Source organism: Eurytemora carolleeae, unplaced genomic scaffold, assembly GCF_000591075.1.
Source record: "Eurytemora carolleeae unplaced genomic scaffold, Eaff_2.0 scaffold186, whole genome shotgun sequence".
NCBI lineage: Eukaryota > Metazoa > Arthropoda > Copepoda > Calanoida > Temoridae > Eurytemora > Eurytemora carolleeae.
Genome location: NW_019396163.1, coordinates 182703 through 198808, shown reverse-complemented (window position 1 = coordinate 198808; position 16106 = coordinate 182703). Strand labels below are relative to the sequence as shown.

The window sequence follows — 16106 nt, the reverse complement described above, 5'->3', positions numbered from 1 at the left end:
TATTAATGTATGCCAGATGAAGTTAGTGATTGGTTGGGCATTAATTTTGGTTCAGTTTTTAAACTTTTTAATAATAATAATCAGTAGAAACAGGTTCCAACATTTAAAAACTGTTTTCAATGGGTTTCATACAGAGCGTCCGATATCATTAGATTATCTCCAAGCTTTAACGTCAAAATAAACATATTATATTCGAAAAACATAGCATTTCCTGCAAGAAAATTTTTATATTAGCCTAATTCAATTTTTCAAATGATTTATTCTTCTTAATTTTTGTGGTTATACCCGGAAATTGTAATTTTGACCCATTGACGATCCAATATGATATGGGACACATCTGTAATATTTTACGTAAATCGCAGTATTTGCGAAAATAAATAAATATCCTTGAATATGTGGGAACAGTTTTAAAGAGCTCCATATAATCCGAATTGATATTCAGAGCCGATAAGATCATGCCCATTGGTTTGGCATTGATCACCTAAGAGCTTGTTTTATAGCTACGCTTGTGTCCGATAGACCCATTGGTTTGGCATTGATCGCTGAAGAGTTTGTGTCCTGGTTGACATTTGTAGCGAACGAGTTGTACCTGGAGTGATACAGTTCTGGACTAAGTTTTAAGAGTACGGCATTTACTACATTTATTCTTTTATTTAAAAAAACTTTTTCGTGCATTAATAAAAATTTTACTGAACCAAAACAGCTTTAGTCCGAATATATCTTTTAACTTATTATACTTTATACTTTTCTAAATTTCTTCCTGGCATGTGTAAGATAAGATAAGAATAGTCTAAGTTAAAGGCAGATATTATTGTATCCTCGTCTTATCTCAACTCTGATAACATTGATGCAGTAATAATATTATATTAGGAAAAGTAAGTAGTTGTTAAGTCAGCTAATACCGTGTTATCCACAAAAGATGAGACTGTAAGACGACCTAAAACTCCGAAAATATGACTATCCCAACGTAAAATCAAGTCTTTAGTCTAAAATGTAGTCTTCTAATACTTCATTTATAGTTCATTAAATGATTTGATAAACATAGAAATAAGTTTGCAGTTGCAGGGATTTACAGTGAGAAAACAGAATGCATAAATTCTGAACAATCGGTTCTCAAGTCTCATCCTAAGTGGGTAACCCTGTATCTGCACAAAGGATAAGAATTCAGTTTTCTCACATTATACAAAGCATTTTTTAAAGTACAAAATTCAACCTTTAGTTTTATTGAGGGAGTAAGGAATAGCAGGGAGATATGATTATACAATATTATACATGCTTTGCAGTCGGATACTCCATTTGATAAAATAAATATTCATAATAGGTTATTGTATACACAATAAATGTACATCAGACAAATATTTCTTATTCAAATGAAGTACCGTCTGCAAAGCATGTATAGTCATATGGTAGGGCGAACCGCGTCAGTTATATATCCTTTCTATTCCTTACTCCCTGGTTTTATTCAAGGAGTTTCCGACCGGTCATCCTTTTGGATAATCCTGTACTTGAGATGAATAACGACACTCAATAAAGTTTGACTGAATATTTGTCCAAGATCAGATTTATTGAATAGCGAGAAGTGGTTGAACCACGTAGCGCAGGTTCATGCAGTTCTCCTGTGCGCCGGGTCAAATTCACAGAGATCAAGACTGGGACGACTTTAAAGTGTCGCAACAAGCTAGTTTTGGATTTACTCACACTGATTAAATTATACTTATCTGTAGCCCTGAACAAACAAATTTTAGAACAATAAAGGACTTGTTTTAAAAAAAAGTTTCAATAAATAAATTGGCAAAATTCCCATTGGTGGTTGCGTGAGAACTTGCAACATTTGGATCACTGTGAACTAAAGAGAAGTGGTTGAATTTAGTCTATGTAGTTCGACATTCATTAAATCTGTTCTTTGGTTAATTTTTCTGCGACATTGCTAGTGTAAAGAAATAGCAAACATAAGTCGTCGTTAGAAAATAAGTCGTCTTCATTTAAATTTACAACGGTCTCAGACCTTTCAGTCCTCGACCCAATTGTAAAAAATTATACTTTACTTATTTTTGTCAAAATAATAATTATTATTATTGTATTCTAAAGAGTATTTGAGAATATTCACGAGACAAATATATTCTAAAAAGAATTTAAGAACAAAGCTACACAATTTGGAATTAATCCCTATGCTTATACGACTAAAGCTTAGGGATACATTTTTTTCAAAACTTTTGATAAATTTAATTTTTACAGGGACTGCAGTCGTCTAAACGTAATATCAAGTAACCCTCCATACCAAGCTGGCAATGTCAGATTCACACAGAATCTATTAAAAGCTTTGTCTGATCAAGTATGAATTATGTTTATGATTTGGAAAACTTAATGTGTTTAATTATAATTTCTCTACAAAAGCGACTTGCGCATTTCAACTTCAGAAAATATATGGGAATTATCAGAATATAACACTTTTACTCTAGAAAAATGACAATATCTTCCATATCATTGATCAGATAAAGGCTTCAAGGATACCGTTATCAATGGGGAATTGACATCTTTGCCATCTTTGAAATTATAGTTACAGTTCCTATAACGTAGATTTTTATAAAAAAAATATGTTTTTTACGTTTAAATTTAGACGAGTATGGACCCCGAGGATGAGATCGAAGGGTTCAGGGTGGTTGTAGAATCTTTAAAAAATCTTGGAGTAAAATACATTTTTGGAGTTGTTGGAATTCCAGTTGTCGAGGTAAATATCAGCAGTTAACTGTCACTTCGGGTGGCCACTGCTCATCCTCCATATTTAATTTTTAAACTTTACACCTAAAACTTTATTTTGATTCGAAGTTTTTGAACAACAATTTTTTCTTCAGAAGGTTCAATTAGGGCTGTTATTTCTTTTCAAGCTTTTTAGCGAGGGAAACTCATATAAGTAGTAATCTCTGTTTTTAGCGAGGGAAAATCATATAAATAGTAATCTCTGTTTTTAGCGAGGGGAAATCATATAAGTAGTTATCTCTGTTTTTAGCGTGGGAAAATCATATAAGTAGTAATCTCTGTTTTTAGCGAGGGAAAATCATATAAATAGTAATCTCTGTTTTTAGCTAGGGGAAATCATATAAGTAGTAATCTCTGTTTTTAGCGTGGGAAACTCATATAAGTTGTAATCTCTGTTTTTAGCGTGGGAAAATCATATAAATAGTAATCTCTGTTTTTAGCGAGGGGAAATCATATAAGTAGTAATCTCTGTTTTTAGCAAGGGAAAATCATATAAGTAAATTAGTAATCTCTTTTTGGAAGTCCAATATATGAATGATTTGAAAATTGTAAGAGGAGTGCATTGACTTTTATGGGAACAAGTTCAGGCAAAGCTGCGTTTCCAATTGCTAGTTTAAAATATAAAAAGTTAAAAATGACGATGTTGTATCAGATAGTTTTTATGAAATTTGTATGCACTGAGCACTCGTTATAATACAATATACAGTATATATACATGATATGACTTCAGAGCCCGAAATTTAAAATAGTATCGGTTAACGAAACTCTCTAGTTTCCTTTTTCGGGCCTTAACTTTTGTGAAGATTTTGATTTAAAAGATTTTGAAAAAATAGGAGAATATAAAAAACTAAATATAATAAAATTTCTTAACACAACTTTATATCCACAAAACTGCCTAACCCCATTCGTGAAACCCGGGTTCTAAAACTGGTTTTTATACAATACTCTGTCTTAAGTTTTGGGCTATGTACAATTGTACGAAATTTGTACTGTCTGATTCCTCTGTAAACTTGTTTGTTTATTTACCAAATTTTTAAATAAGCCATTAGAAAACTATGTATTTATAAGACAGAATATATAAGTAAGCCTTGGGATCGTCACATTTTAAGAGTTTTCGGTCGTCTTTACACTCTCATCCTTTGTGGGTAACCCTGTATATAAAAAAACAATTTTTCTACAAAACCAAAAAGTATGTTCATGCTTATTACATTTTGCACTGTGATTATGGTACTATGCTATACTACTATCAATCATCAATATTATCTAGATAGGAGTAGCAGCTCAGCAGATTGGAATCCAATATGTTGGGATGAGAAACGAACAAGCTGCTTGCTATGCTGCTCAAGCTATAGGATACCTAACAGGTCTTAAATTCGTATATTAAACCTTACCCAAACACATTTTATGTTACAAAGACTGTAAATCGACAATTTTGTCCTTCACATTATTTCATTATTTATCAGACTGCATTTCTTGTCTTACTAATATAAATTTTACTAGGCTGGCCAGCTGCTTGTCTAGCTGTTTCTGGACCAGGAGTTCTTCACTGTATCGCTGGTCTTGCTAATGCTAAGTATGCTATTTATTTTATTCATTTAATTAAAGAAATATATGCAATGGCTACTACCATGTAACCCCTGGCACAATTGTACAAAGAGCAAGAAAAGAAATCTAACCATTTATTATTTTTAGGGAGAATTGTTGGCCTATGATTCTTATTGGTGGATCTAGTGAAACAAGGCAGGAGGGAGTTGGGGCTTTTCAAGAGTGGCCTCAAATAGAATCAGTCAGGTAAGAGTCTGGGAAGAAATCATAATAATTTGAGTACTAACAGAGATCCCCATGACCATCTCATCGGGACTCCCAGATTTTCTTTACAGACCCCAATCTTTTCATTGGAGACCCCAGGCTTTTCATCAGAGACCCCAGATTTTTATTGGAGACCCCAAGCTACCATTTTCATTGGAGACACCAAACTTTTGGGTCTCCAAGGGACACCTAAAGTACGCAAACAATGTACATTAGCCATTTGTCCTGTAAAGTATCAAGGCATTATAATTATAGAAAAGTAAAATTATAGACATTTTTTAAAATTTATAATAAAATTTCATAATTCTCAGATATTTTAGCAATTTCTATCATGTTTTTCGTTATTCTGGCATTTTGATAAGATTGAACATAAGCAGCCTTTCATTGTTTTCATAGACCTGACACTTTCATAAGATTTGATTTAACAGTAACAATGTGTACATTTTGATTGTTATTGTGGGGTTTAGGGTGAGTACAAAGTACTGTGGACGTCCGGCTCAGGTTGACCTCATCCCTCGCCAGCTTGAGAGAGCGGTCAGAACATCAGTGTATGGACGTCCTGGACCTTGCTATATTGATCTTCCAGGTAAATTGTGTGTTTTTAATTTGTATTGTTAGCATTGCCAAGAACAAAGATTGTTGTAAAAAGGACTTCGTAAATCTTATTTTGTTTTGAGATCATATTTATAAGGTTTTCTAAAAATTTACAATTTGAGGTGATATGTTGAATATGAGAGTCAAGTACAAAGATGTTTACTTCAATCCTTTGCCTCCTCCACCTCCAAAGGTCACAAATCCCAAAAAAAGATGTGTTTTCTGAAAACTTTTAGTATGAACTTGTTTTTCTAGATGCTTCCTGAAGATAGAAATATGATGGAGGCCATTGAACTTCTTAAGTCTGCAAAAAGACCGCTCATAATAATTGGTGAGATTTATGAGTAATTGGTCTAGATTTAATCAAAAGTATAGACCTGGGCAGTGGATGCTACTCTGTTAACGGTGAGTGTTGTTAATTTTGTATCCCTAACCCAACCTAGATTAAAAACTGAGAACCTCTCATTGGTGAAATGTGTTTGGTCTCACATTGAAAAGATAACATTTTTAGTAGGGTTGAGTTAAGTATAAACATAAATGCCTTTCACCATTAACCCTATCCCTGCTGGGGTACTTGAAAACCAGGATACGCTGGGGGGGGGGGGCAATTTGACCCCCCCCCCGTCTAAATCCCATGTTTTATGTCCAAATATGACAAATGATATATCATTAGAAAGCTCTTGTGCTCTACTTTTAGAATCTGCAAAAAAATTTGCAAATTTGCGAAAATTGAATTTTTATCGCAAAATACCATTTTATAGTAAAAATGTTTGCAAAAAAAAATTTTTCCAAAAAATGACAAATTATACATTTTTGAAAAGCCCTTGACCATGCCATTTCAAATATGCAAAAAATTTTGCAAAATTTTAAATAACCTGATTTTTAATCAAGAAAAACTAAAAATGTGCAAATTTCCTTTGACAGGTTGTTTGCAAAAAATTTGCAATTTTTTTTTCGCAAAACTTGTGCAATCCGTTTCCCTATGTCATAGGCTTTCCAAAAAGCTAAATTTTATCAAAATCTGACAAGTGAAAGTGGGTCAAAACAAAGATTTAGTTTGTTACAGGCAAAAGCAGTCATTCAGGAAGTGTGCCTGAGGACTCAGGCAGTTAGTATTAAAGCCCGGTTTTAGGCCTAAAGGGAGGGCTTTGGGTATGTAAGAAAAGTCAGAAAATTTCAACAGCCTCATACCAATACTTTTTGAGTTATGTAAAAAAAACTACAGGGGGGGGTCAAATTGACCCCCCCCCCAGCAGGAATAGGGTTAATGGAATGTTGCCCAGTCCTAAAAGCAAGTAGTTCAACTACTTCTTAATATTTCTCAAATTAGGGACCAAATTTAATGACTTCTAGCAAGTTTGTTGAACTGCTTCACATACTTGGTTGATCCATACTTAATTGTAGTTCTGCAGTGTAGTTATCATCTAAAGGACTTTGACAAATGCTGAATCATGGATTCAAGATATACAGTTGATTAAACCGTCTCTAGACTTGGCTCAAATGCAGACTGGTTCTTGATTGATAAAGTTTTAATTTACATCATTTAGATAATAACTATACAATGTTGTATTATAGTATTTGAAATATTCATAAAGTGCATGGTTAATGTTTCTTTATAAGTAAAACAAGCAAGGAGTTGCACACAAACATATTATTGTAAGAATTGTAAGAATGTAGATTTTTGCATGCAATTAATATTGCATACATATACCTGATTCTCATTTGTTTTTACATAAATCTAGAAAGCAACTTGTAATTTTCCCTAACATGACCTTGCTTGTATGTCTATGATGTCACTTTTTACTAATCTCTGAAAAAATATATGGACATTGTACATCCTATTTGATTTTAAAAACAGGAAAGGGAGCAGCATATGGTCGGGCTGAGATGGAGTTGAGAGCCTTAACCCGGGAGCTAAATATCCCAGTTCTTCCAACACCTATGGGTAAAGGAGTTATTCCTGATGACTCCGACTTGGTGATTAGCGCAGCAAGATCTAAAGTTTTAGGTAATTAAGAATAATTGTATTCAGATGTTGTTTCAAGTGAGTTTAAATCTGAGATATGGAAATAATGTTGGCAATGAACGATTATTTTTATCAAGGTTCTAAAGCATTTTAATAATAATCAAATGTTCAGAGGAGGCTGATGTTGTTCTACTGGTTGGAGCAAGGTTAAACTGGATGCTACACTTTGGCACACCACCAAGATGGTCATCAACTGTTAAAGTAATCCAGGTTGACCAACAATTTTCATCATTATCTTCCGGCTGGCTGGCACCCTCAAGGATTTTTTGAATATCTCTCTTTAATGCCGTTTATTATATCTTTACTGAATGGAAACTTTCAGGAAGAATTGAAACTGCTATAGACAAACAGAATATTCAGTTCTTAGCAAGGGAATAAACGGCGACCAGAAAAATTTTTTTTTCAATGATTTTAAAACACCATTATGGTTTTAAAAAATCTGAATGTGCCCATCCCTAGTTCAAATCTTCATATTAACTTGTTAAGATGGATATCTGCGCAGAGGAAATGCATAATTCTATACATTCATCTGTAGCTCTTCAAGGAGATATTCAGGGACATCCTAACAGTGATATGGATAGAAAAAAAATATAGTATTTAAATTTAGATGGTCCAACAGGAACACTTTGACAATGACCATAGCTATAAAAATTTTTTAGCATCTTAATTTTTGAAAAGAGCAAATACAGGGTTTCTAACTAAAGATGATACTGTAAAGATGACCTTAAAATCTTTAAATACAATTTCAAGGGTAAACTAAGTTTTCTGCTTTAAATACAGACTTTTTATGGTTTATTGAGTGATTTGACAAAAAAAAGATCAAGTTTACAGTTGCAGGGAATCATGAAAATTAGAAAACAGACAGTACAACTTTCTCTAAAGTTTAATTCCTTGTGGTAAGCAAAAGACACACAATGCACTGGTTATGAACATGTTTTAAAAGGTTACTACTGCTCGCTTAAATATTCTAAAAGGTAAAATTTCCTTATTTAAAGTATTTATAGATCTTTATCAAAAATTCATTTTATGCAGGAAACTTCAAATTCAGCAATTCTTCCCCCTGGTGGATAGAGTTAAGAAAGTAAGGCAATATTTTGTAATTCAATATTTAATGATTTAATATACAATAATAAGCATTACTACTTTAAAACTGATACACTCTGCAACCATAGAGAATAGAATATATATTAGAGGGGAATTTAAAGAATCTCTCGGTATGAATTTTTTCAGTCCCTTTCAGCCTGAAAGGGAGTTTAAAGTGTACAAATAATAAAAATGTTCACAAAGTATATGCAGTAGAGTACATTAATACAGTATGTTCCCTAGACTATTCATTTCAATTTCGAATTTTTTAAACTGTTAAATAATCTTAATAATGAATTAGGTGAATAAAAAACATCATTTGATTTATAGTTATAACGGAAAATCATTGTTTGTAAAGTGGAAGGCATAGAGTCTATGTGAAATGATCATTGGTCAATTATGAAACCAGACTATTTCATAATTTGGTTTTCTTTTAACAATAATTTTAGATTTTCTATAAAATGATATGCCAGGGCCCAAAAGGTTATATAGCACAAATATGTGAAGTACACCTGCAGTATGGAAACAGTACAACAAAATGGCCGTTTTACACTTTTTTCTTGTAAATTCCCCTCTAATATATATTCTATTCTCTATGTCTGCAACCCTGTGTGACAAAAGATTATTGAATGGCTAAAATGAGTTTCTCTAAGCAAATTGAAATGAAAAAGAACTTCTCTTCATTCAATCAGAAAATTCAGCAAAACAAAACCTTAAAAATGTTTTCCATTTTGCGCTTCCATATCCTATTTTCCGGGGGGAAAACGGATATATAAAGAAGAGTGGGGGGATGCTTTTTAATGAAAATATATTCCCTTGGTCTTAAAGTTAATAACCAAGATATTCCTAAATATCAGACAAAAAAAACTTAAAACCCATCTGTGACAGGAAATGTAGAGAAAATGGTGCCTCTACGCATGAACTCTGCATGGATGAGACTGTTCCCCTGAACTACTACGCGGCATTCAACCAGTTTTCCCAAACCATACCAGACAGTACATACATAGTCAGGTAAACTTCAAACCATACCAGACAGTACATACAGTACATACAGTACATACAGTACATACAGTACATACAGTACATACAGTACATACAGTACATACAGTACATACAGTACATACAGTACATATATTGTCAGGTAAACTTCAAACTGGTTTTATGTTTCCAGCAACTGTATGTATACATATAGTGTTGTTAATAGTTTTGACTTTTTTTAAAGATTTTTTAACAAAACGTCCAAGATTTCAAAAATGTAATCTGTTAAGTTTGCTTTTAAAAAAATAATATTTTTATCCATAAAAAATGCATAAGTTTTCTGTCAGGGTCAACATTTGAAATAGTGTTAGTTAGGCAAATGTTTTAAATTAAAAATTTTGAAAACAATGGCCTTTCTTACACTTTGCTTAATTTGGCAAACAAATATCAAATAATGAAATAACTTAATGCACATCACCTTACTGCAATGATATTTGTTTAGTGAAGGAGCAAATACAATGGATATTGGACGAACTATGCTGAAAAATAACCTTCCTAGGCACAGGTGCAAATACAGAGCATCTTCTATGTGATATCTAAAATTATTCAAAAATGTTATTTTAATTAAGAGCATTTATATATTTGAATTTAAGTTTTTATTAAAATCATCATTCTGCAAGGTGTGATCAACAAGTTTAGCAAACTTCAAGAAGTCTCAGCTCTAAAATCTTTGTTTTAAAGTTTACTTTATCTGTTCTCATGCAGGTGGATTTGCTTTATTGTGACATAGGAATATCTAGAATATTAACCAGAGAAAGGGGACACATTGTAGGATCGGTTACCAAAAAAGTTTTTATTAGACGATGCAAAACCAATCCGAACTACTAAACATGATCAAGAACAAATTTAAAACAATTTTTATAAACTTTAATGGTGGTTTGATGAGGTTAAAACGGAAAGCATCAATATTTAAAGGAGGATAATGAGATGTCCGGACATCAAGACACCAGAAATAGTCGAAAATATTGCAAATTGTTTAAACCATATATTAGCAGGGTTCAAGAAGTATGTTTGCCAGACACCCTGATATGCTTTACATTTTAAACAAAGATATAAAAATGATAAAGATCTGGGTTAAATTTGTCCCAAAGTCTCTGACATAGGCTCAAAGGGATTACATTGATTATGGATTTTAAATGTAAATCAAAAGCAGAAATCCTTGAAAGTCCTTCAGATATTCAATACTCAATCTCTTTTTTCTTTTGATCGCTCTTAAAGGGTCTAAAACAGACTCTGATGGGTCAAGTTTGAGATCATTCTGAAAATTTTCTTGCTGTGACGAATGAAGCTGATTACTTTCGAGGAACTCACCTTACATAACAACAAACATCTGATTGACATCTGATCTAAAAATAATCCAATATAAATAATAATATATTATTATAATTATTATATATATTATTATTATAATAGTAAACTTTCAACAACAAAAAAATTACAGAAGTGCCATTTAAAATTTTTAACGAAACTAATTGATCACACCTCGTAAAACTAAAGTTCTATGATACAACGTTTAAACCAACAAGTAAATAAATTAATTGAGTCTCTTCCACAAGCTCAAATTGTCTAATCCTTATATATAGTTGCAACCTAATGAAGTAAACTTAAATTATTTGATTTACTTAAATTCATAGTTTGAGATATTAAAGGTCTACAACATTGGGCTGCAAAGATATAGGGATAAGAAAATCTGAGTATGTGGTAAAGACTCAATTCCTTTACATATTAATACATCAATCTGCTTTTTAAAGCTTTACCTTTTTGATTTCCACATTCAGGTTGGATGCTGGTACCTTCGGAACCATGGGAGTAGGACTAGGGTTTGCTATTGCAACAGCACTTTATGCTAGAGATAACGACCCTGGAGCTAGGGTTCTTTGTGTCGAAGGTTCTATAATCTTCATGATAAAGCTCTTCGCTCATATATATGTATATTTATATGTTAGCTATAAATAGGCTAGCCAAACGGCTGGACCAAATTGTCTGAAATTTATTGAGGGAACCCGTTGGTATCCCAGGGGTAACAAAGGCTATACCCATAGGTATCCCTGGGGTAACAAAGGCTACGAAAATCGTTTTTTTACTAGTAAGTTATTACTAATGAGTTTTTACTAGTGAGTAATAATTCATCTTTTCTTAAATCCCTTTTCCACTTTATTTATAGTAATTACTAACTTTGCAAAAGCTTAACAAATTTGAAAAATCGTTTTATTTTACTATAGGAGACTCAGCTTTTGGATTTTCTGGTATGGAAATAGAAACCATTGCAAGGTGAGCTAAATATACTATTGTATGCCCCCCCCCCCCTGTGTATGCCTCTGATTGTGCATTGTAATGTTTTTCCTTTAGATATAATTTGCCTATAGTTATTGTAATTATCAACAACAGTGGAATCTACTCTGGCTTTGACAAGGAGTTATACAGGTATTAAAACACAGATTGCTAACTCTGATCTTCTAGTTCTTAAATCTTTGTAACTTGATGTTCAAGTTGTGCAGTGTAAACAGACCGATTTCACATAAAAATTTACAGCATCAAATGCGCTTAATCATTGCTTTCATAATGTCTTCCTATTCCAGATTTTTCTGGTTCTCGCTGTAGATCTCAGGTGCAGCCGTAGTACATTTGAATTTTCAAGCCGGGTCAGCCTTTCCGGTCCCAGTTTGTCATGTGTCGCCCGTACATTTGCTAAATAAAGCAGCCACTCAATAGGACTAGCCGGTACAACACGTTTGACGCGGTTAGGCTTTAGGTTGAACTTTCTTTTACTAAAGGGTCACTCAGAGGTGTGTGAAATTATTGTCAAAGTTTGAAATATCAAAGCTTCAAAGGGTTATTTCTTTAGGTTGTAAAGATGTAAGGAATAAAAAACTTTCAAGCAGCATTCATTTCTTTTAGTTATTGTCTGCTAAATATAATTCACATATCTAGAACTTTTTATTTTAACCATTAAACAAAAATTAAACTATTTACAACACAAACAAGAAGACTTAATTGAAACTTAACCAGTAATTCCTACATCTATAGATCTATAGAGATGGGCGCGTTCAACTTTTTCATTTCGTTCGTTCATCGTTCGTTCAGTAAAGAAACGAACAAAATCTGTCATAAACAATCAAAATCATTTAAACAATTTAAAATTGTTCGTTTTTGTTTATTTCGCTCGTTTTTGAAAAGCGTTTTTTTATTTCATTTTTTATACTGATCCAAGTTGTTCTTCCATCGTTCTCAAAAATCTATGACCATCTCTACCTACGTTCTTTTCCCTCAACCTCTTCTTCCTTTACATCTTTTCTTATGTTAATACGTCCTACTTTCTTTGTCCTATGATACAGTGATAGCCAGAAAACAATGGAATAGAAAGACTACATTATGGCAATACTTAAGTGTTTGATGTTTCTTACAAAGCAACCATTTTTACTAGTAACTTAGCAAAGCACAATTTAAGTGAAAAGGATCTATTTACACTGTAATGTTCATTGAACTAGTTTAAATCCTAATTTGAGTTTAAAAGTCGTCTTTTTATTTCAGAGTTTTTTGGTTATCACTGAATATTTTTACACTGACTCCTCCTTCTCCTTTTTATCAGGCTCCCTCCAAACTGCACATCTTCTCTTTTCTTCAGTCCCTACTCCCTAATCCCAAAAGCCTACCTCTTGCTCCCTACTCCAATGCAAAGCTCCCCCTTTATCTCTACTCTTTGCTCCCTATGCCCCCTTTTAGCTCTACTCCTTGCTTCCTTCGAAATGTCCCATACTTCCTTCTCTACCTATCCTTACTAAATCTTTCCCTACTTCTTTCTCTTCCTAACCCTACTCTAGCTATCCCTATATTTTAAACCTATCCCTACTCATTACTCATTCAATAATATTCCAGTGAGTTGGTTTCTGATGAGAACATATGTATTGCTTCTCCTCCTACCTCCCTTCTACCTGGAGTTCAGTATGAGAAGATGATGGATATGGTTGGGATGACAGGAGTAACATGCTCTAAACCTCAGGTATGAATGTGGTTGGGATGACAGGAAGAACATGCTCTAAACCTCAGGTATGAATAATGATATGGTTAAGGGATGACAGGAGTAACATACTCTAAACCTCAGGTATGAATAATGATATGGTTAAGGGATGACAGGAGTAAAATACTCTAAAACTCTAAACCTCAGTTATGGATAATGATATGGTTGGGATGACAGGAGTAACATGCTCTAAACCTCAGGTATGGATATGGTTGGGATGACAGGAGTAACATGCTCTAAACATAAGGTTTGAATAATGATATGGTTAGGATGACAGGAGTAACATGCTATAAACCTCAGGTATTGATATGGTTGGGATGGTAGGAGTAACATGCTCTAAACCTCAGGTATTGATATGGTTGGGATGACAGGACTAACATGCTCTAAACCTCAGGTATTGATATGGTTGGGATGACAGAATTAACGTGCTCTAAACCTCAGGTATGGATAATGATATGGTTGGGATGACAGGAGTAACATGCTCTAAACCTCAGGTATGTATATGGTTGGGATGACAGGAGTAACATGCTCTAAACCTAAGGTATGCCTAATGATATGGTTAGGATGACAGGAGTAACATGCTCTAAACCTCAGGTATTGATATGGTTGGGATGACAGGAGTAACATGCTCTAAACCTCAGATATGGATAATGATATGGTTGGGATGACAGGAGTAACATGCTCTAAACCTCAGGTATGGATAATGATATGGTTGGGTTGACAGGAGTAACATGCTCTAAACCTCAGTTATGGATAATTATATGGTTGTGATGACAGGAGTAACATGCTCTAAACCTCAGGTATGGTTAATGATATGGTTGGGATGTCTAAACCTCAGTTATGGATAATTATATGGTTGTGATGGTAGGAGTAACATGCTCTAAACCTCAGGTATGGTTAATGATATGGTTGGGATGACAGGAGTAACATGCTCTAAACCTAAGGTGTGGTTAATAATATGGTTGGGATGGTAGGAGTAACATGCTGTAAACCTCAGGTATGGATAATGATATGTTTGGGATGACAGGAGTCACATGCTCTAAACCTCAGGTATGAATAATGATATGGTTGGGATGACAGGAGTAACATGCTCTAACCTCAGGTATGGATAATGATATGGTTGGGTTGACAGGAGTAACATGCTCTAAACCTCAGGTATGGATAATGATATGGTTGTGATGACAGGAGTAACATGCTCTAAACCTCAGGTATGGTTAATGATATGGTTGGGATGACAGGAGTAACATGCTCTAAACCTAAGGTGTGGTTAATAATATGGTTGGGATGGTAGGAGTAACATGCTATAAACCTCAGGTATGGATAATGATATGGTTGGGATGACAGGAGTAACATGCTCTAAACCTCAGGTATGAATAATGATATGTTTGGGATGACAGGAGTCACATGCTCTAAACCTCAGGTATGAATAATGATATGGTTGGGATGATAACCTCAGGTATGGATAATGATATGGTTGGGTTGACAGGAGTAACATGCTCTACACCTCAGGTATGGTTAATGATATGGTTGGGATGACAGGAGTAACATGCTCTAAACCTCAGGTATGGATATGGTTGGGATGACAGGAGTAACATGCTCTAAACCTCAGGTATGGTTAATGATATGGTTGGAATGACAGGAGTAACATGCTCTGAACCTCAAGTATGGATAATGATGTGGTTGGGTTGACAGGAGTAACATGCTCTAAACCTCAGGTATGGTTAATGATATGGTTGTGATGACAGGAGTAACATGCTCTAAACCTCAGGTATGGATATGGTTTGGATGACAGGAGTAACATGCTCTAAACATTAGGTGTGGTTAATGATATGGTTGGGATGACAGGAGTAGCATGCGCAAACTCTCAGGTTTGCTCTTATCCAATAAGTTAAATTAAACCCGTTGTATTTTTTATACTTCCCATACCTTGTGATTGCTGAAAGAGGAAAAATATCTCTCTTAAAATCAGTCCGTAAGATCTGACCAGGGAATCATGAATTTTAGAAAAACAGACAGTATAAATTCCGAACAGTCTGCTCTGAAGTCTCATCCATTAAGGGTTACCCTGTAACTTTATTTTTAGATAAAAGAACAGCGGCGAAGACTTAATGTAACAAAGTTTTAATTCATCTTTTTTTAGGAGATCAAAACTGCTGTCAAAAATGCTCTAGGTATGTAAAATTTATAAAAAAAAAATTTAAATATAAAAAAATATATATATATTGTGTTTTCTAGCTGTGAATCGAGCCACTATTATCAATATTATGATAAATCCTATGGCCGGAAGGAAAGCACAGCAACATGAATGGTTGACTAAATCTAAATTATAAATTAGTTTATACAGGGTTAGATAATAAACATTGAAATTACTTAATCATAAATTAGTTTTTATCATTGCAGCACTTCATGTGTCATTCTAAATGTATTTTGCTAACTTGGGGGAACTTTTAAACAAATGCTTAAATGTTATTATTCATATATTTAGTAGTATTTTTTAGCAATATTCTAAAAATTAAGAAACTTTAGTTATTTTTTTTTTAGTTTTGAAAATTACAAAAATTTTTGTTATGTTCCAAAATTGGGTCTACAATTTTTGCTTCTTTAAAGTTCTGAAAATTAAAAAAAAAATTGTTTGTTTCAATTTCAACAAAAACAGTAGTTTAAACAACGATTTCAAAAATTCCAAATTCTAAGAATGAAATTTCTCCAAATATAAAGATTCTCCCCTTCCTAAAGACATTTTATCCTTAATACGTTACGCTGAATTTAAAGAAGTTGAAC

The 16106-nt window shown here is 33.4% G+C and overlaps 1 protein-coding gene across 2 annotated transcripts; it reads left to right on the top strand.

Moving 5' to 3' along the window:
- Positions 1–810: 810 nt before the first annotated feature.
- Positions 811–15699, top strand: LOC111696878 (2-hydroxyacyl-CoA lyase 1). 2 transcript variants are annotated; one of them, XM_023466635.1, is made up of 21 exons: positions 811–875; positions 2618–2728; positions 4025–4121; positions 4258–4330; positions 4450–4548; positions 5034–5152; positions 5283–5353; positions 5416–5491; positions 7019–7168; positions 7299–7396; positions 7673–7741; positions 8130–8160; positions 8219–8267; positions 9158–9280; positions 9750–9812; positions 11086–11195; positions 11530–11578; positions 11657–11731; positions 13184–13307; positions 15466–15496; positions 15561–15699. In XM_023466635.1, the coding sequence occupies exons 2-21, from the start codon at positions 2624–2626 to the stop codon at positions 15653–15655; spliced, it is 1707 nt and encodes a 568-aa protein (XP_023322403.1). In that variant the 5' UTR covers positions 811–875; positions 2618–2623; the 3' UTR covers positions 15656–15699. The 2 variants fall into 2 exon arrangements, with proteins under 2 accessions (XP_023322403.1, XP_023322404.1); XM_023466636.1 differs by lacking the exon at positions 811–875 and adding an exon at positions 2314–2332.
- Positions 15700–16106: the final 407 nt, after the last annotated feature.